At 38.6% G+C, this 25,567-nt stretch overlaps 1 protein-coding gene and 2 long non-coding RNA genes across 7 annotated transcripts in view; 2 read left to right on the plus strand and 1 right to left on the minus strand.

Moving 5' to 3' along the window:
• LOC109128099 lies at positions 1,668–2,909 on the plus strand. The gene is made up of 2 exons (XM_019233881.1): positions 1,668–2,361; positions 2,467–2,909. The coding sequence occupies exon 1, from the start codon at positions 1,740–1,742 to the stop codon at positions 2,298–2,300; it is 561 nt and encodes a 186-aa protein (XP_019089426.1). The 5' UTR covers positions 1,668–1,739; the 3' UTR covers positions 2,301–2,361; positions 2,467–2,909.
• Positions 22,052–22,277, minus strand: LOC109128100. The gene is made up of 2 exons (XR_002034553.1): positions 22,230–22,277; positions 22,052–22,111 (listed from the first exon to the last, which is right to left on the minus strand). It is a non-coding gene; the product is annotated as an uncharacterized LOC109128100 (long non-coding RNA).
• Positions 23,267–25,567, plus strand: part of LOC104731407 — a 3,597-nt gene continuing 1,296 nt past the window's right edge. The window contains exons 1-6 of one of the 5 annotated variants that reach the window (XR_758603.2): positions 23,267–23,586; positions 23,791–23,964; positions 24,468–24,532; positions 24,659–24,754; positions 25,340–25,393; positions 25,500–25,567. This is a non-coding gene — a long non-coding RNA (uncharacterized LOC104731407). Of the gene's footprint in view, positions 23,587–23,790; positions 23,965–24,467; positions 24,755–25,299; positions 25,394–25,499 lie in introns of all 5 variants that reach the window. The other 4 variants (XR_758604.2, XR_758601.2, XR_758605.2 and 1 more) reach the window with 4 other exon arrangements.

Genomic DNA, 25,567 nt, shown 5'->3' on the forward strand with positions numbered 1-25,567 from the left:
ATTTTCTAAATACCATTAAGGTTTCGGGTATACCTTATCATAGGCTTCGTTTGAAAATAGGTTGTCCGATTATGTTAATGAGAAATATTGATCCGCATGGTGGTTTAATGAATGGTACAAGACTGCAGATCACCCAAATGGCGGACCATGTTTTGCAAGCTCGGATTTTAACTGGTACGCGAGTTGGTAAGATAGTTCTCATACCTAGGATGTTGATATCACCATCAGATGCTAGGTTGCCTTTCAAAATGCGTCGAAGACAGTTCCCAGTATCAGTTGCTTTTGCAATGACTATCAATAAGAGTCAAGGGCAATCTCTTGAAAATGTTGGTATACTTGCCTAGACCCGTTTTCTCACATGATCAGTTATATGTAGCAATATCAAGGGTTAAATCAAAGTCTGGATTGAAGATGCTGATAACAGATAGTGAGGGAAAACCTCAAACAAAGACAACCAATGTTGTTTTTAAAGAAGTTTTCCAAAATCTTCATTAGAAAATGGAATGGTAAGTAATCCCTAATTTTTTGGTATATTATAATTTCGTTTGATTAATATATATGCTACTAACTCTATATTTATTCTAATTTGGTCTACAGGTTAAATACAATAAGTGGTTGAATGGGTTAAGGAAGGAATATGATACTTTCATGACTATATGAGTCATTTCTACTGTTACTATTCTTTTTTTTTTCTTATTGTTTACTTTGGATATTAAACATTCATAAACACAAATTATTATTATTGCTTAGAACACAAACCAACAAAACTATAGTCCAATATTGTTGTGTGCGTAATCTCTTACGAACCTACTATACGATATTGTCGAATATATATCCTCTTATATAGCTACTATTCAATATTGATGTGTGTCTGATTTTGTAAGCAGCTATATTATGTAAAGAATGAGATTATATAAAGAGACTGAATTAGTGTATAACCACAAATATTTATTTTTAAATACTATATAAACTTCGAAAATAAGTTAAAATATCTAACTCAGACAAGAAAAAGGAAAATTAAAAAAACAAATTAGTAAAAAAAATATAATCTCGTGCTGTAGCACGAGTTATCCCCTAGTTACTAATATATAACTACTATATATTAATATTGTTGATATATTTGGGTATTCGTTTAGATTCAAATTCAAGTTCAGATTTTTGGATTTAAAGATTTAGAAGCATTTGGAGATTTTAAATTTCGGATACGGGTTCAGGTCGGGTTTTTTGGATCAGTTTTATATTAGATTTTTGGATCTGGGTATTTTACGCAGACCTTCTGGAGATTATTGAGACCACCAGCCTTTTGTCAAAAAAAAAAAAAGAATGAGACCAGCAGCCTATGGAAAAGTCAGTAAACGTTTTACTATCAGGTAATTTTTTGAACTTAAATAAAACAAACTTGAAATGGTTTTGAAATACTTTTTTTAAAATGGAATTCGGGTATCTTAACCAGTTTTCACTTTGATATTTTGGACATCATACTATTAGAATTAGACTTTAGTTAAAGTTGGTTAACTAATAAATCTTCTTAGATTATGACCGCATCTTAAGGATAGATTCGTATATCCTATAGTAGCTCAGATACTACTAGATTGTAGATAACAGTTCATTTGTTTCTATATATGTACTCGTTTCATTGAATAATAGACACACAATTTCATCGACTCTGCTATCTTTTCATGGTATCAGAGCCTAAAATTTTTCTTTAAACAAATCTCGTTTTTTTAGGCATTTAAGAGATGTCAACGATCCCAACCCCAAACCCGACCCATGCTTCAGCAACGAACACGACTGTGGAGATGAGAAGAACCATCTCACCTTGCCACTTGACCTCGGCAGATAACCCTGGTGCGGTGATCTCTCACCCACTTCTGAAAGGTATCAACTACGATGAATGGGCTTGCGGGATGAAGACGGTATTGACTTCACGCAAGAAGTTTGGCAATCGTTCTGCTGCTGGTTTGGCAATCGTTCCGTCCAAGAAACCAAACTTCTTGCGTGAAGTCAATACCGTCTTCAATTGCCTCTGCAATCGCTTTGGTCATGTTGCAGAGAATTGCTATGCCGTGATAGGTTATCCAGAATGGTGGGAAGATAGACCACAAAATCGAACAATTCAAGGGAGGGGACGTGGTGATTCTAGCTCAAGCGGAGGTTCGACTAGTGGCAAAGGTCGTGGTTCGATGACTTATGCTAATCGAGTGTATGTCCCTAATGTGGACGAGGAAGGTCATGAGCAAGCTAATCACGTGATCACAGATCACGATCGTGATGGAGTGAGTGGAATTACCGACCAATAGTGGCGCTCCATCAAGATCATCCTCAATGCCGGCAAAGAAAACACCACAGAGAAAGTAACGGGTACGTTTTCTTTACCATCTTGGATAATGGATACATCGGTTTCACACCATCTTACAGGAAAGTTTGAACTGATGTCTGATGTGCGTTATATGGCACCGGTTTTAGTGATTATGGCAGATGGCAGAGAGAGGGTCTCTCGTAATGAAGGGACAATACAACTTGGTCCTAACCTTGTTCTGAAATCAGTATACTTTGTGGAAGATTTCAAGTCTGACTTGATCTCTATGGGCCAGTTGATGGATGAAAACAGTTGTGTTGTTCATATGGCTGACACTTTTCTTGAGGTTCAGGGCCGCAATTTGAGGACGGTGATTGGAGCTGGTAAGAGGAACATTTCACTTCTGCAGTATTATGGAGACCGCAGCCGCAGACACAATAAAGGAGGATCAGTCATTTGAGATGTGGCACAAGAGGATGGGTCATCCATCAGCTGCGGTTGTAGGCTTGCTTCCATTTTTTCTTGTTCAGTTTCTGTTGCTCATCTAAATAATGCGTGTGATGTTTGTCTCCGCGCCAAGCAGAGTAGAGATTGTTTTCCAATCAGTATGAATAAAACATCTTTTATTTTTAAATTGATTCATGTTGATCTTTGGGGTCCTTATCGGACACCATCTCATTTTGGGGCAAGATACTTCTTGACAATAGTGGATGACTATTCGCGAGGAGTTTGGATACATTTGTTGAAGGATAAAACAGAGGCTCCAAACTGTTTGAAATTTTTTTTTGCTCTGACTGAAAGGCAGTTTAATACACGCATCAAAACAATTCGAAGCAATAACGGTTCAAAATTTATGACGTTAACGGGTTTCTTTCAAGCGAATGGGATACATCATGAAACTTCCTGTGTGGGAACACCACAGCAAAAGTGAAGATTCGAACGAAAGCAGAGACATATACTCAATGTAGCAAGACCATTATGGTTCCAAGCTAATTTTGCCCATCGATTTTTGGGGCGACTATGTTCTCACAGCAGGGTACTTAATCAATCGCACACCATCCGCTGTGTTGGGTAACATCACTTCTTTCGAGCGCTTGTTTAAGAAACCACCAACTTATGGTCATTTGCGGGTCTTTGCCAGTCTCTGCTATGCACAATCAATCCACTGGTGGAGATAAGTTTGAATCTAGAAGTCGTAGATGCGTGTTCATGGGATATCCCCATGGTAAGAAAGGTTGGCAGGTTTTTGACTTTGAAAAATCGGAATTTTTGGTGTCTCGGGATGTTGTGTTTTCCGAATTGAAGTTCCCATACGATCGCGAAGCTGCTTGTCCTTTCGTTGATGAAGAAGACAATGGTGAAGTGTTGTGGGCTCTGATTTCCGAATGTATTATTGATGACCACGTGGTTTCGTCACTTAGGCCCAATATACAAACGTGTACACTCGACTCAGGATCCACTAGCCAACCAGTTGGGCCTGTTCACAATACTTCGGCCCACACAGAAGATGAAGTCAATCCTGAGTCTGAAGAGTTTCCGTCAACGTCTTCTCTTCAGATTGCATCAGTGGAGTTTTATCCGGCTCCGGCTGATGAACAACTGGGCAAAGGTCACCGACGGAAAACACCTTCCGTCCGTTTAAAAGTCTTCGTAGTCAAAACAGTCACACCAACGACGGAAGAGGAGGTAAACAATGTTATTGTTTATCCGCTCTCAAACTATGATTCCGACCATCGTTTTTCAGAAAAACACACGGCTTTTGTGGCGGCTGTCATCTCAGAAATTGAACCTCGCTCCTTCAAACAAGCAATGTAGGATGAACGGTGGCGCAATGCCATGGGTACTGAATATGGTTCTTTGAAGGAAAATGAGACTTGGAAAAATGAGAATTTACCTCCGGGAAAGAAGGCAATCGGATGTCAGTGGGTCTTTATAGTAAAGTTTAGATCCGATGGTTCCATTGAAAGGTACAAAGCGAGATTGGTTGCTTTGGGTAAAAAACACATAGAGGGAGAAGACTATGGAGAAACGTTTTCACCGGTTGCTAGAATGGGTACGGTCAGATTGTTTTTAGATACAGCTTCCAAGAACAATTGGCGAGTTCATCAGATGGATGTCCACAACGCCTTCCTCCATGGTGATTTGAAAGAGGAGGTGTATATGCGTAGAGCTGTCAAAATGGGCGGGCTGTCCATGGGCAGACCATGTCCAATTCATTATGGACCGGGCATGGACAAGCCCATAATTGAAACGGACTTATGTGGGCTTGGACAACAAAGCCCACGGACAAAATGGGCGTGGACAACCTGGACATTGGGCGGCCCATTGGACAAACAATTCTAGGTCAAAATTGATTTGGGGGAAATCGTAAAACACATTTCATTTCTCATTTTCTTCTAACTTTGTCGGCGATTTTCTCTGGCGATTTCTCCGGCGATACCATCGTCTTCCCTTCAATCTCCGTCGAATTCAGGTACGAAACTAAGAACTTTGTAGTCTTTGAAAGACCCATCTGCTTCTCTTCTTCTCTTTCGATTTTGAGATCTAGGTTTAGCCGTTTAGGTTTAGATTTAGGTTTCTTCCTTCCTTCTCTTCTTCTCTTTCGATTTTGCGAGATACCCATTTTAGATTTAGGTTTCTTCCTTCCTTCTCTTCTTTTCTTTCGATTTTGCGAGATACCCATTTGAGATTTAGGTTTCTTAAGTGAAATATGTTCGACTTTTTTCTAATTCATGTGTGTGCTCTGTTGTTTTCTGCAGAAGAAGAGAAGTGTGTGCAAGTTAAGCTCATTGGTGGAGAAGGGTGTGCAAGTTAAGCTCATTGGTGGTAGACAAGGTAAGCTCATTGATCCATTCGAAGAAGGCAAAGAAGGACAAGGAGAAGGAGTTTGAAATATGTGTGTCATTGTGTTTGCTTTATTGCTTTTGGATGTTGATCATTGTGTTTGGATGTTTATCATTGTGTTTTGGATGTTTATCATTGTGTTTTGGATGTTGATCATTGTGTTTGGATGTTTATCATTGTGTTTGGATGTTTATCATTGCTTTTGGATCCATCTTTTATGTTTTATGTTTATGTTCTAAGCTAATTACACAATTTTTTCTCATTTTACAAAATCTGTTATATTTTTGTCCAATGGACACCCATGGAAAGCCCATAAAAAAATGGGCATAAGTGGGCATGGTCGTTAATGGACCGGACGTTAATGGACACGGACACCTATTTGTCCAAAATAAAAGTGGACAATATTGGACGGGTCAAAATGGACGTGGACGTCCATTTTGACAGCTCTAACTGCGTCAATGCACACCTTGTTTCCATTGTTACCACAAAATCCAGTGAAAGTTTGGTTAATGATGCACAGCTGCGCCTTCTGAATTTCCACGTCTATTAATCAGTTTATGCCAAAAAAAAAAAGGGGCTCAATTTTGTTAAAAGTTATACAAACGAAGTAAGGATGGAGTTCTAAATGAACCTATTTTAGAATTCTCTCTTACTTCTTTTCATCACAACACTGTTTTTGTCGATTAGTTACAATCAGTGTTATTGAACAATAAATAAATAAAAGGATGTTGGTGTATTATACCTTGGGCATGACTTAAAACAATGAATATGAAACATAATAAAATATAGGTACCACACTTCATGATTCAAGAAAAAATGATAAAAGATTATCTCTTCTACTTGCAAAAACTTGCTGTTTGTCTTACTTTTAGAAGTTAGAACAACTGTGTACGTTTTCTTTCTCAGTTATCGTAATAAATAAATTCACCTCATGCTAAAAATAGACTGTTTAAGAAGATTAATAGAAATAAATTATGGTTCAGCCAAGTCAACGATATTAATGGAATCTTACTTCAATGAAGTTTTCTTGTTATCAATAATTTGTTGTTTCCTATTTTGTTAATTATGGTTATGTTAAAATCTTAGTTGAACTAGCAATTTTTAAAAGAAGAAGAGAACTTTATTGAAGTACGATTCCATTAATTTCGTTGACTTGGCTCAGCCATAATTTAATTCTATGAATCTTCTAACATAGTCTATCTTTAGCATGTGGTGAACATATTTATTTGAATGCAACAAAAGATATGGCTTTACAAATAACATTTTAACGAATTAGTCAACAAAAATAAAATCAGAATAATAATTAGTCACAAAAAAGGATATGCAAAAAACAAAAAATGTTCTAAATAATCCTCAAATGTATCTCTAAAAAAATTCTTAATATCACATGACCCAAAAAAAAAAGTCTTAATATCTTGGAGAATGAAGTCTTGGAGAATGTGATATTAAGAATTTTTTAGAGATACATTTGAGGATTATTTATAAGATTTTTTTTTGTAATATTAATTTTGTAACAAATTTTCTTGGAGAATGTGAGACATCATATGTGAGAGTCTTAAGCTTATAAGTATTAGTATTTGTAATATAATTTCTATATATTTTTTTAAAAACTAAAGAAATGAACCAATTATATGCCGATACATGTAGATCAAGTTTCTTAAGAGCGTCTACAATGTCTCGGTAGAGACACTCAATTCATTATCTCTCCAGTCTCCAATACTTTATTAATTTTACTATTTTTAATTATAAGACACCCATAAAAAACTGTCCAATACTCCAATGTATGTAGGTGGTTTGAAGTGTCTTCCTTGAGACACTATTATTGAGTTTGTTCTTCTTTTTAAGACACACATTATAAAATATTAACATTTTATAAATGAACTTATGTTTAAGAAACCTACAAAAATTATGCAATGGAGATGGTCTATGATATATAGTCACCCATAATTATTTTTTACTACTCTCTCCATTTTACAAAGAGTATTATTGACATTTCAAACAAATTAAAAAATATATAATTATACATATACGCCACCCTGATTAATAAGTAGTTAATGGTTAACTAGTTTTGGGTTAAGGGTAGTGTACAAACATATTAGAAATATAGAATGATATTTTTTAAAAAGCAATAATAAAACTCTAAAATGACATTCTTTGTGAAACAGAGAAAATATATTTTATTTATTTAATTCTACAATTTTTTTTCAAACACTTTTGACTCTACTATCTTTTTCCTAAACAGATTTTCACTATACTTCGTTTCAAACAATTTCTATTTTAGTATAATATTTATTCTTCTTACTCAAATAGTAATTGCCAAATTTATCTATAAACTTACCAAAATTAAACATTGCCAAAAGATTTAATTTATAATAAATATTTTTAAACTGGAATCTGAGCAATATAAACATATATTAATTTTTTTGAAGACAAAATATTTCTTTCATTTATTACAGATATAAGCTTCAATTGGTAACCACAATTTAAGAAAATAATAGGGAGGAATGTGATATTATTATTTATTCCACAAAGTTTTTACCATTTGAAAATAATATTTTTTCCTCTACATTCTACATACTTCAGAAAATAAAGAACAATAGAACAAATATGTTTTTCACTAAAATGAGGAACAAATGGAACAAAAAAAAGAACAAATATTAAAATTCTTTTAAAAAAAAAAAAATATATGTTTATTAATAATATTTCAATTTTTTACTATAATAATATTCATATTTTCAAAATGTATTGACAGAAAAATCATTTTTGATATGAATTTACAAATTTTATTTTAAAATTAAATGTAAAATTCATTATATATACATTAAAAATAGTATTAGTATTTTCTCCTATTCTAAAAATCGGTCAACGCGGCTGATTCTTCGCTAGAAAGACGTTCGACAGTGCCCGGCCGTCAGGATTTTGTTCTAACCGGAAGTTGGAAAAAAAAATTTTTGCTTTTTAAACTTAAGAAATCAACTGCATTTGATAAAAGAAAAAAAAAAAGAAAAGTGAACAAAATGAAAAAAAAAATTTCGGTCACCAGCTAAGGTTGCAGAAAAAGAAGGAAGAAGATGATAGTAAAATGACCTTTATACCCTCTATTAAAACTTAAGATAAAAACCTAACCGAATATGTATAGCTTGGGCTCGAACTCGTGACCTTAAGAGTCATATCAACAGTCAGAACCACTGGACCAACTCTGATTTACGTAATTTATTTCTAAATAACTTATATATAACATAAAATTGAGAAAACCTCTAAAACTAGTTCTGATTTTCTCATTAGTCGCTAGGCCCATCCCGACCGTCTGACTAGCGCCTAGCGATTTCTAAAACAGGGATATTATCACTGAAATTTGATTTATTTAATATTAAATATATTTTAAAAGATATTTTATTTTATTTTATTTTATTATTTTTTTTTTGCTAAATCTGTAAATATCATATAAATGAAGTTTAGAGGCTAATACAAAAGAGGAGCTTCTACCGCAAAAGTAGCCAAGGCAAAAAAAATAAAACAAGGCTACAATAAAGTTACAGGTAAGATAGGGGTGAATTAGCGGATCCAACTGGCCATCAAAGTTTGCCACCGTCGCCTGGAGGCTCTTGATGTGAAGATGTTCCTTAGTTCTCCATCAACAAGCTTGAAAATGAGCTGCGGAGCGAGTCTGGTAGAGTTGTGCAAAAAATTGTTTCGTTGTCTCCATAAGTTGTATACGACTACATGAGCTGAAAGATTCCTTAGGAGGGAGGGGGCACCCAGAGAGGATCGTCTAGTCCACGATAGAAGTTCTGCCCAAGAACAAAACAGCCTCTGACGCGGACATAATCTGTTAAAGACCAGATTCCATACCTGAGCAGAATAATCACAAAACAAGAGCAAATGATCCCGGGATTCGGTAGCAAAGGAGCACAGGCAACATGTATCCACCTGAATCCGACCCCACGACCTTAATCTTTCACGGGTAGGGAGACGGTTCAGGTGGCTTAACCACATGTTGAAAGCAAAATTTGGCACAGCTCCTTTGAACCAGAAGGAAGTTGACCAAACTTTCACGGTATTTCGGGGTCTTAACACCTCCCACGTCATTTGTGTTGAGAATCCATGACAAGTAACATTATTATTATTGACAAGTAACATCAATAATAATCATCCTCTTCCAACCCGTTTGGGACTGGGATGGTGCAGAGATGATCGTAAATGATCCGAGACGGGGTTGAGCGAGTTAGTGGGGGTCGCCAACCAACTGCGTCCGTAGCGTCTGCAACTTTTGCGGTGAGTGGGAAACGCAGGTGTCGAGAGCCATAGTCACCAAGGCACTTTATTAAAGGGCCTAAGGTAGATTTTGATTGTTTGGTTACCATTTACTAATTTTTGTTCATTCTCTGCAGATTTTTTTTTCATTCCTTAAAATCTGTTTATTTTGTTCCGTATTGTTCTTTTTAATAATTTTATTTTTTTTCTTCTTATAATTACCAGTATAATCCATAAATCTTATTTTACATTTCCATTTGCAAGAATAGATAGGTAACAAATGCAAGCAGATGAAAAAGCAACAGTTCTATAGGAACAAGAAGTTGAGTAGGTTGTTCATGTTGGTGGATACAAATCAAAATAAATTGCTTTCACAATTCCACGTCAAGTGATTGGCCTTTCTTGAGACATTGAAATAGCTGACATTGTCTATCAAAATTGCTACCTCAAATGCAAGTGATATATCATAGTTTTTAATCATGATATAAGTGTGTTTTTTTGAGTCTTTTAATTTGCTTTTTAAGTTGTTTTTGAGTCTTTGTAGAATTAGGTACCTACTGGCAATGAATGTAGCATAATGGAGCACAATAGGGAAAAATAGGAGGATTTGGAGCATATTCGAGCATTGAAACTAAGCTGTGAAGTTTATATACGAGTTTAGAGAGATGCATCGACCGATGCAGGTGTTTTCGTCGATCGATGCATGATTCACAACAAGACAAGTCTGAGTCTCCCAAGTTCTGAAGTTTTGCAAAGCTACCCCAAAGTTTTCCCTAATTGTAATATTAAGTCCCTGACGTGTTGAAGAGATATAAAAAGGACTTTAGGGTCTTAGAAACCCTTAAGCTTTATTTTTTGCAAACTTTTGAGAGAGAGATCCAGAGATCTTTTGGAGAGACAAGTCCGAACTCAACCCTGTTTCTCTATTATATTTCTTCATGCAATTTATTTAGATTTTGATTTGTGTCTTTTCAATGATGTCTGAGTAATTATCTTGTTTGGTTTGCGTATTTTTATTAAGGTTTTTATGGTTTATTAGAGCTGTTATTTTCTTGGGATTCATTTTATTCTGTGTTCTTCATCTTTGGTTGTTCTTCATATTAATTCTTGATTGATCACTAGAATTAATAACCTAGGAAAATAAATTGATATGAGAATATAATTGATTTTCCTGATAAAAACTTTTAAAAAACAAAATTGCTTTTTACAAAGAAATTTGATTCTGCAATTTTGTGAACAAACTAAGCTGGTTTTTTACTTGAATTTTACAAAGAGATTTGGATTTTCTGGTTTTAAACTTAGATAATATTTGCAGTGAGAACTGATTTACCTTACAATCGAGTTTAGAGTTCAAGAATGGTTTTTAATTGATTGAATCTCGTTTGATTGACTGATTTGATATTCCATAATTTTCTGAGATCATTCCCGAGGTCTAGCTAATATTCCATCTGAGTTTCTAAAACATTAATTCTGTTTTCGCACTGCTAATTAAATTGAAAGATTATTAAGTCTATTGTGTGGATTTAGAGTCTCTGTGGATTTGACCCCTAAAGTATTACAACTGCCAGACTGTTAGTACCATTAGGGTAATACAATTTGAGCATATCAAATTTTGTCGTCGTTGTCGGAGACTCTTTTGATTCACCATTAGATTAACATCTTGAATTTTGTCTAAAATTTTCTTTTTATTTGTTACTAACATGCTTTTTGTTTATCTTCTCTTGTGTGTTTCAGGTCTATGCCTCCTAAGCCTAGCACCAGAAACAATAAGACCAGTCCACCATTGAATCTTACAAACTAAGAGTTGGGAAAGCTTGAGCATGAGAACATAAAAGCAGCTAAATCAGCAAAGATGGTTAAGACTATTATCCTAAGAGTTGATGATGGTGGAGTTTTGAGGGATCAACAGGGCCACTTCCGCAATGAGCAAGACCAAAAGATTGATGCAGAAGGCAAAGTGATTGAGGAAGAAATCGTCGCTGTCGACGACACTGCAGGTTGCATTGATCAACGCCAACCTGGCATCGATCGATGCAACCCCAATGATGGTAAGGATGGAGCTGCGATGAATGGAAACAATCTGCGGAACTTTTAGGGACGACAGAACCGGGAGTTAATCAGGACTACTGCAAACTTCAAGAGAGCTAATTTGGTTTATGAGAACCACTTTGCCATTGTTCCTCCTTCATTCCATAGGAATGACTATGAACTGAAGCCTACGTACTTCACCTTAGTTGGACAGAGAACTTTCTCAAACCTGCCACATGAGAAGCCTCTGGATCACATTGAGCACTTCGACGATATTGTCACTAGTATCAAGTCCAATGGAGTTACTGAAGACTACATATACTACAAGCTTTTCCCATATTCTCTTGTAGGAGAAGCATCTCAATGGTTGAAGCAGTTGAACCCTGATATTTGACAACTTGGCAAGAAATCAAGGTGGCTTTCCTCAACTATTTCTATGATGATGAAATGTATGATGAGCTGAGAGTCAAGCTATCCGCGTTTAAGCAAAGACCAAATGAAGCTTTCAAGGCAGCTTGGGTTAGATTCAAGGTTTATGAGAGAGACTGTCCGCATTGTGGCTTCTCTATGGTGCAATTGTTGAGTATTTTATTCAGAGGACTAGACTGAGAGTATCAACTAGCTTTGGATACTGCTAGTCATGGGAATTTCAAGACAAGGTTTCCAGATGAGGCTAAGAATTTGATTGAGAATCTCACTTTGTAACATCCACGAACCAAAATCCCAGTTTAAGGGATGCATCGGTTGACGTAAGGTTGGTTTTGTGCGGTTTGACTTAAGTTAAACGTGTGTTTAGCTGCGTTTTGGTTAAGGGAAAACCCTTAAGTCGAGTGGAATGTCGTGTTTAGTGGTTTTTGTCTTCTTTCGAGAGTAAAGAAAGAGAGAAAAGAAGTTTTGTGCTGTTCTTGAGTTTTTGGTGAAATTGTTGGAGTTTGGTGGCTGTTCTTGGTGAGATCTGGAGCTAGGATCGTTGTAGGAGCTTCCTAGGAGCGTTGTTTTGCTTGTTTGAGGTTCAGAATCTTCTTGGCAAAGATGAGTGCATGACCATTGCTTATCTAAGCTTGAGATTTTTCTGATTTGCTTGTTTATGTGTTGTTTAGCTTGTTAGAACGTTGTTTAAGGCTTTGTGAGGCTTTCTTATGGCTTGGGATCAAGTTTGGTGGTTGTAGGAACAAAGATCCAGCGAGAAGTCTTGGAGAAAAAACGATGCTCGGCATGTGTATCGGTCGATGTACTTTGTGCGTCGGTCGATGCAACGCAAAGACGGTGCGACTCAACCTAGGAGCATCAGTCGATGCCATGTGGAGGCGTCGGTCGATGCAATTAGGGATTTCGTGAAATGTCGAGCATGCGTTGGTCAATACAATGTTAGTGTCGGTTGGTGCAGACTAGTCCTGTATCGGTCGATGCAAGCTTATGTTGGTCGATGCAACCCCTATTGGTATCAGTCGATGCATGGATGGTGTCGGTCGATGCAGTTCCTAGTTTGTATGTTGATTTTTGATTGATGGTTAGAGTATATCAATTGCTTGTGTGTATAGCCCAGTAGATGGGAGGATTGTCTCACTGAGAGTTTATAAAATATTCATGCATCTCAATTTTTGTTTGTGGTGCAGATGAAGGAAAATTGTGATCGTGGAATCAAGGCGATGAAAAGGAGGGTGTTCTAGTGTGACAACCCGTCCCACGGACCCCACTAGCCCACCGCTAGCCACCCCAACGGACCCCAAGCTGGCCCTACAGGGCATCGATCCTAACCCCTCACCGTGGCAAATGGAACTATTCATCCAAATCCACAGTAGGTTATTGGTGCGCCAGGCGTTCCTCGAACCCTAGTCCTCACCCTTTAACAACCTTCCCACAGGACAAGCTGTCACTAATTGATCTGCAGGTCGGAAAGCAAGGGCGGAAAGCCTGCGTAGGGAACCAAGAGGAAGTGGGAGGCTACGCAAAGGCCGAGTGGTGTCGGTGTTTTGGATGTGGTAGTATGGACCACAAGGTAGCTAGCTGTCCCCAGATGAGTGATTCGACGGCAGCGGTTCATGTATACTATCATTGCAGGGAGCCTGGGCACATCAAGCCCAAGTGTCCTAAGTTGCAGCAGATGGCAGTAGCAGTGGTGCAGCATGTGGTGCAACCGGGAATGCATCAGGTGGCATGGATTGAGCAGGCGCCACGGGTGTACACGACTGTGTAGACTGGTAGAACCAGTGCTGGGGCGATCACATGTATAATTTTTGGTACCCAAATATTGTGAATTTAAGTAGGTTCAGATTTTATGTATTGCATGTGTTAAAGTGTTAGGTTCTCAAGACATGAGGTTTGAGTAGGGATCTTGTTGGTGGGCGGGTTAAGTCCCACGTCATGTTTGATTCTGGAGCTACTCATAGCTTCATTACTCTAGAGTGCGCAGAGGTGGCTGATATCAGAGAAGATCCCGGAGACCCAGCGGAAGTTGTCAGGGTTGCAGGAGGCAAGTTTATGAGAGTCATTAGACGGGCGAGAGGAGTTGATATTCAGATCGCAGGAGTGTCGTGGCCAGCAGATTTGCTGATCAATCCAATGGAGTTGTATGATGTTATCTTGGGGATGGACTGGTTGCATCGGCATATGGTTCATCTGGATTTCCATCAGGGTAGAGTGGAATTTGAGCGTCCACGAGAGAAGTTGGTTTTTGAGGGAGTTAGACCGAGTTCGGAAAGTCTCGTGATCTCGGCCATGCAGGCTGGGAAGATGATCGAGAAAGGCCGTGAGGCTTATTTGGTTATTATTTCGATGTCGGAGTCAGTGGGGTAGTCTACGGTTAGCGGTATTCAGGTTGTGGAGGAGTTTGAGGACGTGTTCCAGTCGTTGCAGGGGTTACCACCATCTCGATCTGATCCTTTCACGATTGAAGTGGAACCAGGGACGACGCCGTTATCCAAGGCTCTTACAAGATGGCTCCAACAGAGATGGCAGAGCTGAAGAAGCAGTTGGAGGATCTCTTGAACAAGGGATTCATCCGTCCTAGTGTATCACCTTGGTGAGCGCCGATATTATTCGTTAAGAAAAAGGATGAAAGTTTCCGCTTGTGTATTTATTACCGAGGTTTGAACCGGGTCACTGTGAAGACCCTCTTCCGAGGATTGTTGAGTTGTTAGATCAGTTGAGAGGTGCTGCTTGGTTCTCCAAGATAGATCTGGCATCGAGTTATCATTAGATTCCGATAGATGAGGCAGATGTGAGGAAGACTGCATTCAAAACGAGGTATGGTCATTATGAGTTTGTGGTGATGCCATTTGGATTGACTAACGCGCCAGCAGCGTTTATGAGGTTGATGAAGAGCGTGTTTCAGGAGTTTCTAGACGTGCCTGTCATCATTTTCATCGATGACATCCTGGTATATTCTACGAGTCCTGAGGAGCATGCAGTGCATTTGAGGGCAGTTCTGGGAAGTTGCAGGAGCATAAGTTATGCTAAGTTGAGCAGGTGTAGTTTCTAGCAGCGAGAGATGGGATTTTTGGGTCATATTGTTTATGCAAAGGGACTTTCTATAGATCCAGAGAAGATTGAGGCTATTAGAGATTGACCTAGACCGTAAAATGCAACATAGATCAGGAGTTTCCTTTGGTTGGCAGGGTATTATAGGAGATCTGTGCAGAGTTTTGCGAGCAGAGCACGTCCGACTACTAAGTTGACAGGGAAGGATGTTCCTTTTGTTTGGTCACAGGAGTGCGAGGAGGGTTTTGCAAGCCTGAAGGTGATGCTGACTACTACGCTAGTATTGACATTGCCGGAGGAGGGAGAACCCTATGTGGTTTATACAGATACATCCAGAGTTGTTTTGGGGTGTGTGTTGATGCAGCATGGGAAGGTGTTTGTCTACGCTACGCTGCAGTTGCGGAGGCATGAGGGCAACTATCCTACTCATGATTTGGAGATGGCTGATGTAGTTTTTGCCCTGAAGATTTGGAGATCTTATCTATATGGTGCAAAAATGCATATGTTTTTAGATCATAAGAGCCCGAAGTATATATTCACTTAGCCTAAGCTGAATTTGAGGCAGAGGCGGTGGATGGAGCTTGTGACAAATTATGATTTGGAGATAGCCTATCACCTTGGTAAGGCTAACTTGGTTGCAGATGATCTGAGTTGGAAGAGGGCAGCTTCGGCTCTGGAGCAGGACATGGAGTCTCTTTTTGGAGAGATTAGTGCGTTGAAGTTGTGTGCTGTTTCTTTGGAGCCGTTGGGGTTAGAGGCGGCTGATTGAGTAGATCTGCTGAGTAGAGTGCGGTTAGCTCAGGAGAAGGATTTGGAGTTGGTGAATGCCTATAAGGATGTTGATTCAGAGTATCAGGTCTCAGCTAATGGTACTATATTGGTGCGCGGGTGGATTTGTGTGCCTAAGGATGAGGAGTTGAGGCAGGAGATCCTGAGAGAGGCTCATGCGAGCATGTTCTCTATTCATCCAGGAGCGACTAAGATGTACCATGATTTCAAGAGGTACTATCACTGGGTCGAGATGAAGAAGGATGTAGCTAGTTGGGTCGCAAGGTGCGATGTGTTTCAGCTAGTGAAGGCTGGGCATCAGGTTCCAGGCGGGTTGCTAAAGAGCCTTCCTATTCCAGAGTGGAAGTGGGATACGATCACGATGGACTTCGTGGTAGGATTGCCAGTGTCTCGGACCTTTGATGCTATTTGGGTCATTGTGGATCGGTTGACTAAGTCAGCATATTTTCTGGCCATTAAGAAGACTGATGGAGCAGCAGTCTTAGCTAAGAAGTATGTGAAGGAGATAATCATATTGCATGGGGTGCCATCGTGTATTGTGTCTGATAGAAATTCCAAGTTCACTTTGGTGTTAAGGAGGGCATTTCAGGCAGAGATGGACACTAAGGTGCATATAAGTACAATTTATCATCCCCAGACAGATAGAGTCTGCCTGAAATGCCCTCCATGGCCATTGAGTAGATCACGTGAACCTGTTAGAGTTTGCTTACAACAACAGTTATCAGGCGAGTATTAAGATGGCTCCTTATGAGGCTTTGTATGGGAGGCTATGTCGTACACCATTATGCTGGACTCAGGTGGAGGAAAGGAGCATGTTTGGTGCTAGTTTTGTTCTGGAGACTTCAGAGAAGATTCAGGTTCTCAAGCTGGACATGAAGGAAGCTCAGGATAGGCAGAGGAGTTATGCCGATAAGAGGAGTAGAGATCTTGAATTTCAGGTGGGAGACAGACTGTACCTCAAGATGGCCATGTTGCGGGGTCCGAACAGGTCATTGACAGAGACTAAGTTGAGTCCGAGGTATATGGATCCGTTCAGAGTGATTGAGCGGGTGGGGCTGGTAGCATATAGGTTGGAGTTGCATGTGGTTATGCGTGCGTTCCATAAGGTATTTCATGTGTCGATGTTGCGGAAGTGTCTCCGCGAGGATGATCAGTTGTTGGCTAAGATTCCTGAGGATCTTCAGCCTAACATGACTTTGGAGGCGAGACCAGTGAGGGTTCTCGAGAGAAGGATCAATGAACTTCAGAAGAAGAAGATTCCTTTGATGAGAGTCCTTTGGGACTGTGATGGTGTTGACAAGCAGACTTGGAAGCCAGAGGCGAGGATGAAGGCAAGGTTTAAAAAGTGGTTTGAGAAATAGGCCACAACTTTAGCTTGTCTAGCCTGGTCCCAGCTGTAGTCCGTGTCTGGAGCGGGAATGGAATATTCCAACCTATCTCTCTTGTTACTTGTTTGCTTAGGGGTGGTTGGTTGTGCAACTAAGTAACAATATGAGGTGGTGTTCGGAGTATGAAATTTCCCTGAGGTAGTAGTTAAAGAGGGAAAGTTTCCTGAAATAGAAGTTTCTAAAAGTGGAAAGTTTCCATAAGTGGAAATTTCTAAAAATGGAAAGTTTTATGGGAGTTAGAGTTTCTCCATTTTTAGTGGTTGTGAGCATGGGAGGGGCTTGTGTGGCCTATGTGGCGGATGTTTGAGTCATTGTGTGCCCATGTGTGGCGGTCTTTTGAGACATTGTGTGGCATTCGTGGCAGGCTGTTTAGCCAATTATGCGGCCTTCGTGGCAGGCTGTTTAGCCAATGTTGCCTGTTTAGGCGGTCCTTCGGGATGTGGGTCTTCGTGGTGGTCCTTCGGGACGTGTGGCCTGTTTAGGCGATCCTTTAAGATGTATGGTCTTCGTGACGGTCCTACGGGATGTATGGTCTTCGTGATGGTCCTTCGGACGAGTGGTCTTCGTGACGGTTCTTCGGGACAAGTGGTCTTTGTGACGGTCCTGTTTAAGACATTTGTTTGGTCTTTATGACGGTCCTGTTTAGGACATTTGGTTGGCCTTGGTGGCAATCCTGTTTAGGAAATTTGTTTGGCCTTGGTGGCGGTCCTGTTTAGGACATTTGGTTGGCCTTGGTGGCAATCCTGTTTAGGAAATTTGTTTGGCCTTGGTGGCGGTCCTGTTTAGGACATTTGTTGACCTTGGTGGCGGCCCTTGTGGTAGGTTGATGATCATTGTGTGGTCATGAGGTGTCCCAGTGAGGGGATATGTGGTTGGTAGGACATTGTGTTGTCTTACGTGAGCCACGGGAAGGAAACCTGGTTAGGGATAGGCTCAGACGTGTTCAGAATTGTTTGCTCACGACTCTTGGGGGACTTTGGTTCTCCTAGTACCGCCGTATTCTGAGACTTTGTGGCTTGAGAGTATGGTTGGTATATCGACTTGGGATGACGATCCGGTGGCGTGCTGTAGGGTGGCAACCCGAGAGACGAATATTGGACTTCCTTATATATTATGGCATGCGGGCTTGGGCCCGATGAGGAGCCGATAATATGGCATGCAGGTTTCCCTAGAGGTGACCTTTCGTAGATCGGTCGGAGGAGTGCGGGCCACGGAGACGGTTGCACAGGAGTCCGTGGCTGATGGTTGTTCGAGATTCGAGGATGAATCTAAGTTGGTGGGGGAGAATTGTAACCGAAATCCCAGTTTAAGGGATGCATCGGTCGATGCACTAGGTGCATCGATCGATGCAAGCTTGGTTTTATGTGGTTCGACTTAAGTTAAACGCGTATTTAGCTGCATTTTGGTTCAGGGAAAACCCTTAAGTCGAGTGGATTGTCGTGTTTAGTGGTTTTTGTCCCCTCTTGAGAGAAAAGAAAGAGAGAAAAGAAGGTTTGTGCTGTTCTTGAGTTCTTGGTGAAATTGTTGGAGTTTGGTGGTTGTTCTTGGTGAGATCTGAAGCTAAGATCGTTGTAGGAGCTTCCTAGGAGCGTTGTTTTGCTTGTTTGAGGTTTAGATTCTTCTTGGCAAAGGTGAGTGCATGACCATGGCTTATCTAAGCTTGAGCTTTCTCTGATTTGCTTGTTTATTTGTTGTTTGGCTTGTTAAAACGTTGTTAAAGGCTTTGTGAGGCTTTCTTGTGGCTTGGGATCGTGTTTGGTGGTTATAGGAACGAAGATCCGGCAAGAAGTCTCGGGAAAAAATGATGCTCGGCATGTGTATCGGTCGATGCACTTTGTTCATTGGTCGATGCAATGCGAGGACGGCGCGACTTGACCTAGGAGCATCGGTCGATGCCATGTGGAGGCATCGGTCGATGCAATTAGGGATTTCGTGAAATGTCGAGCATGCATCGGTCGATGCAATGTTAGTTTCGATCGATGCAGACTAGTCTTGTATCAGTCGATGCAAGCTTATGTCGGCCGGCGCAACCCCTGTTGGCATCGGTCGATGCATGGATGGTGTCGGTCAACGCAGTTCCTGGTTTGTCTGTTTATTGTTGATTGATGGTTAGAGTATTTCAATTGCTTGTGTGTATTGCCTAGTAGATGGGAGGATTGCCTCACTGAGTGTTTATCAATTTGTGTTTGTGGTGTAGGTAAAGGCAAAATGTGATCGTAGAATCAAATCGATGAAGAGGAGGGTGTTCTAGTGACTTGATTGGTTGTTGTATGGCCTTGCTAGATTGCTAGAGTTGGATCATTAGAATGTGGTTTAGGTTGCTGGTTCTGTTTTTTTTAGTGCTATTGCTCGAAGTGTGCTATTGCTCGAAGTGTGCTATTGCAGATTTAGTCATTAGAATGCTATTTTTTTAATGTGGTTTAGGTCTTAGTGTGGTGATTAGTGCTATTGCTTGAAGTGTGCTATTGCAGATTCTGAAAGAAAGGGGTGAATGCTATTTTTTGTATACAGTGCACAATTTTCTTTTTGGTAAGAAGTCTGTCCATTTTGCTACCGAAGTTGAGACATTTGAGCCTGAGCCTGAGCCAGAGAATGTGGAAGAGGATGCCAACTTTGTGTATGGAAATCAGCAAGGCAAACATGCCTTACAGTGGGAACAGCCAGCGTAACAACTACCAAGGGAACTCTACAGGCTACACTCCCAAGCCAGAGTATCAGAAACAGCAGAACAATGATTATACCAGGACCTATGGGAATTCATCCTATCAGTCTCCTCCTCCAAAGACAGCTGAGAGTCGAATAGAGGCCATGCTTGAGCAGATTCTTCAGGGACAGGAAAAGTTGACAGTGGACATTAATGGGAAGATCGATAGTGTCTACACTGAGCTTACTGGAAAGTTTGATGCATAGAATGTTCATGTTAAGAAGCTGGAGAGTCAAGTTACACAGATAAAACCCTAAGCATTCCTGCAATGCTGTGACATTGAGGAATGGTAAGCAGTTATCGACTGAAGCTGTGAAGATGCTTAGAGCTAAAGAGTTGCAAGAATTGATCGATGAAGATGATGAATCTGAAACAAGGGAGTGAAACTCCCATGATTTATTAATAAGATGGAACTTAAATACAAACATGTCGTGGGATTGCATGACCACAAGTATCTTACCACACAAGCTCAGCAACACAAGACGGACTAGACTCATATAAATGAAAACCTAGCTAGTTGTAAAGAGAATGCATTGTTTGTTAATCCATTGACAAGACGAATAGCCTCTTTATGCACATGCACAATTCGGACCTCCCTATCCCTTGATATAAAGTCATGACCCACCATACTAGGAAGGAAAACGGATGAGCCTTGCTTATCCTTGTTCATAAAAAACCCACCACTATTTCAAAATTCACCTCCAATTCTAACTGTGCTATCCTCCTCTCTCAAGCGATACACAACCCATATTAGACTCCCCACAATTCTGCCATAGTAGCCGAGCAAATGCTAATATGTAAAGAAGAACCTGCTTGCCACCCTCCTATCTCATCACGCAAAACACCCCCTGTAGCTACCATCCCCTGATTCCCTCTCGACGCAAAATCCGTATTCATCTTCCACCACCCCCTCTGCGGGCAGGACCAACTTATTAACTGTTCCTCTCTAACTGTTGCCTTTGTTAACTTTTGTTGGGCCCTATGCGCTAACTCTACCTTTGTAGCAAACTCCTTAAGAAATTTTACTTTATCCCAAGCATTTACCCCGCACCGGAAACACATTACCACACCTCCATTTCCAATCCAACCAAACTAGAGACAAAATTCCCAAATTGATGGAGGAATCTTATTAGGATTCAAAACTGTGTAAATCCCACTTCATAATTTCTTCATTCGAACATAAATAACATCAATCATACGCAAGAGAGAGTCATTGAGAATTGTGTTGTGGGCTTCGTTCTCGTGGCTTTGGCTTGTTAGGTTTGGAGGTGACAAAGCGGTGACTTTCAATTAAATCGTTGAGCTTTTGTTTTAGAATCATCGCCACCACTCTTCCCTGGTTTGTTTGGCCCGACAAAGCTATGGTGTTTAACCTTTTTATGCTTTCAAATCGTGACGTTAGAAAGAAAAAGCTGGGATCGAGATTAGGGTTTCTGACGACAATTTTTTTAATGCTCCAGCTTGGTAATATTTTAGCTGAGCTGTATTAATTTCTATAATTTGATTGGTTAGCTATTTTAAATGATGTGCCAACTCCAAGTTTTTCAAAATGTTTAGGTGTCATCTGATTGCTAATTACTAGATACACTTAATTGTGAGATAGCATATGAGGGGTCGAATCCACAAAGACCAATTATGACACCCCGGTTTACGGAGAGATTTAGAAAATTTGATTTGATCATCTATGTCACCAAAGTGCACTTATCTTTCCAGGAAGTGATTGTCGAAACTGTGTGACTAAAGAGAAAACACAGGGAAATATCTTGTGGTGATTTGTAGGGATGGTAACAAATCTTTAAAGCCTCCCGGATGTAGCAAAGATGTTACTTTGTTGCTTTGTTGTATCAAATTAGTACTAATTAATATGGTTTGTTTATTTACCACATTAATTTGTTTAACCTTCTGTGGTGAAAAAGAAACACATAGCAGAGATGTTATCTACCACACTGACAATTCTCTAAAATTCCATTAGTGTGCTGCAATTAAACAAACCTCAACTTACCCAACAACTAAGATCTTAATAGAAACAAATGATGTACTGATTAAGATTAGAAACACATTTAAGATGTCATCAAACCTTGATTCTTGATACTGTTAATTAGAAAAAAGAATACAAAGCAAAAAAATCTGATGAAAGAGAGTATACAAAAAAATGATTATTCAAATGAAGGTTAAACTTGTCTCTTATGACGCTTGTCCTCTATGTATGCGTAGTGCACAAACTCGTATAGTTTTCCCGTGATGTTTGAATAATTTCTTTAGACGTTGTTGTGTTAAATCTTTTCAAAATCTCTTTCATGTACAATGCCTTGACCTGCATTCATTCTACACAGCACAAGTTGAAATGAGTGAGAACAATAGATCAAAGTGAAGATTATAAAATATGAATCATTGAAAGGATCACAGAAAACAAATATTAAATAACAAAAAGCTGAAAACTCACTCTTGGTTTCTTGTCAATCTTATTATGAGTCTTCCACTCTAAACACTCGACCAATTGTAAAACTTTCATTAGTTTATCCTTGAAAACCCAAAAAGGCTTATATAAGAAAACAAAGGTTCATTGAACCGTTTTTTAAACTCCTTTAGTTATAAGCTTAAACACAAACAGATTTTCAGGAGGATGTACTTCAAATGGATAATATTATATGTAAGTCATGTTTATGAGAATGAAGCGGTGGTGTCTTACCTTTTATGAGTTCATGAACAGTGACTTGAAGAGCTTGTTCTTCATGTTTCTTATGTTTATTCTCTTCTTTATTTCACCTGCTTTCACACCCAAAATAGCTTCAGCTTCCCACCAATTATATTATCATATACCATATATACACAACACAGTTTGTCTCTATATTAACTTAAACTTATATGGATTTATTAGGAATAACAAACCTTGAATTATTTTAACAAACACGGATTAGTATCTTGTCCCGTGTCTCTATATTAACTTAAACTTACTCTGTTGTATCTAAATCCGTTCAAGGTTAGTTTGTTAAACGGCTTTTCTTTTAATAGTAGAGATATTTTAGGAATATGATGTTAAATGTAAAAATTGTATAAATATAAACCAAAAATAATTTAAGAAATCAGAAATTAATTTAGTAGAGATATTTTAAGAATCATTGATTTTATAATTATATTAATTTATTATTCAGGTTTCAATTTTGCGATTTTATAGCTATATTTTAGTAAATTTTATTTAATTATTTTGGTAGAACTAATTAGTTTCTATAAAAATATTTCAAATTTTTATATCCCTACTATTAAAAGAAAAATGTTGCCTGAAAAAAACCTTAGTTTTGTAAGAATTTATAATACAATGCCATTGCAATTATGACCAAATAATCGATTTTTTAAAAGGGTAAAATGGTCGTTTAATTGTCAGCCAGTCGGATAAACGCGCGGATCCATTTTCGGGTCGGATCTTATTAACTTTTCTGTTATAATCTCAGCCATCAAGTGTTTTTTTGAGCAAAAATCCTAGCCGTTCATTTACATACATTTTACTAAACCTAAAAAAAGCTTTCTCTTTCGGCCTCTGCTTTGGAGTCTGGATCTTCGTCTCTCTTAATTCGTTTTGATTTTAGGAGATGTAACAGCTATTTAATAGGAGTCGGATCATTCCCAAACCCTAGAAAAGGCCAAATTACCAGCTACTTCTTTGTGTTCCTCTCTCTCAAACCTCTTTCAATTTTTATTAGTCTATTTTCAAAACTCTCGATGCATTGAACGCCTACAGATATAGAAATCTAAAGAACAGTTTTGAAGAAGTTGGCTAGAATGGATTTATCGGCAACAACAAGGTAATTCGATTTCCACCTAAAACCAAATTGTTCTCAGTCTGCTCTATGTATTACTTTGATTTTTGATATTTGGGGGTTTTCAACTTTTTTTTTTTTCATGGTTTTTCAAGAATAGAAATGAATTCTTCGTCTTTGTGTGTCGCTGGAATCAACAATTGAATCAGAATTCCAATAACTTAAGTGACTTTCTTTTTGTCTCTATAGGATCAGAGAGGTGATGATTGTAAAGAAAGAGAGGCGAAGATGGTATGAGTAGAAAAGAGATCTAAGATGATTCGGTGATCAATTTGAAGAAGAAGAAGCACCAGATCGACTCTGAACATGAGTCCAACCCTTAGCCTAATTACGCTTTTGTAAATCTCTCTCTCTCTCTTCTAGGTCATCCCTTTGACTACTCATCATTCATTTTCTACGACGATTTTGGAATATCAATTAAAAGTCGAAATGTATAGAGGGAAATGATCATCTACCAGCATAAGTTCAATTCATATTGTTCATATATACAGCTTTATTCTACCACAATAGCCCATGGAACTGTGGTAAATGATTAAACCACAGTAGCATATTGTCGACGATTTCTGTTTTTTCATAAATGATTAAACCAACTCTCATGAAGCTAAAAATGACGTAACTTTTTTATAATGGAATAATAGACATTAGCTCATTCATATTGTTCATCCATCGATTAAGCACACTCTTATGGTGTTACCTCTTTGCCAAAATCCCTTTTTATTTGCAGTGATTAGTGATTTGTGGATTGATGTATCTTTTGGACTTATGAACTAACCACAAATGACTATATTACAAAAAAAAAAAAAAAAAGAGGAGAGATTCACTTTTGTTCTTTCAATCAATCTGAAACTGTTGGCTTTGCTGCGCAGGTGAAGCAACGGGGTCTGGAGAGTGAACTAGACCTATCGTATTCACCGGGGCAGAATATTTTGATGTGAGTGACGTGTTGGGAACAAAAAGCCATCTTCTCACAACTCTCTGTTTTATATGTTATACTAAAAGCAGAGCTTCTTATGTTTTTGTGGGCGACTATATCTACGTATGGTTTCCAATTTTTCAGAATAGGTTTAATATAATAACAAAAACAATTTGCAAGAGTTCACAGGCTCCAATGATAGTGACACGTTTGAAGCAAAGAACAAGATGAATGAGCAAGGTTAGTCAAATTTCAGAAAATTATCTGCACAAGTATATATGAAATGTTTTATGTGTTCAGTTTTTTTAAGAGTTTCAATTGTTTTTGTTGTTTCGGTTCTTAAACCATTTTTATTATGTTGTATAGTTTTTTTTTAGGTTTTTTGTTGTCTAAGCTGTAGGGTTTTGATTAATTAATTTGCAGATTTTTATTGTCTAAGTTGTAGGTTTGGTTTGTCTAAGCTATAAACTACAGATTTTAGTGAATTAATTTGCATAATTTGATTGTCTAAGTTACAGGTTTTTGTCTAAATTATGGGCTCAAGTATATGAACACATATGACTACTCTAGATGCTAAATTATGTTAATCTCTATTGAGAGTCAATGGATATGTTTGCTATCGGCCAAATATAAACAATTTCATGGGAGAGTGAAAGGTTGATTTTGTATTTTTAACGATTTATAGTGTTTTTAGGGTGTTGAGTTTATAGAATGTATGGTTTCTTAGATATCCTGCCAGGGTAAGAACTGACTCCTTTAACATAAAGCTGTAATTTATATCTCAGGTTAAGATTTTCATCCTCCATTAACACCATTTTGTCTCAGGCCATCTTAATTTACTCTCAAGCCCTTGAAAAATTTGTTCCGCATATTCAACAGGTATGAGAACTGGGTTTCCCTTTTGTCTTCTTAATCTTGGCTCTCTCATATATACTTAAAAAAAAAAAATTGCTGGGATATTAACAGAACAATTGTTTTATCTCAGGTTAGTATGGAGAGACTTTGTTCAAAAAAAAAAGGGTTAGTATGGAGAGTAGTGGAAAGGGAGTCTCA

Source organism: Camelina sativa, chromosome 12 (genome assembly GCF_000633955.1).
Source record: "Camelina sativa cultivar DH55 chromosome 12, Cs, whole genome shotgun sequence".
NCBI lineage: Eukaryota > Viridiplantae > Streptophyta > Magnoliopsida > Brassicales > Brassicaceae > Camelina > Camelina sativa.

What these genes read in the sequence shown, in the direction of transcription:
- LOC109128099 (XM_019233881.1), top strand. Translation starts at nt 1,740, where the DNA reads ATGTCAACGATCCCAACCCCAAACCCGACCCATGCTTCAGCAACGAAC.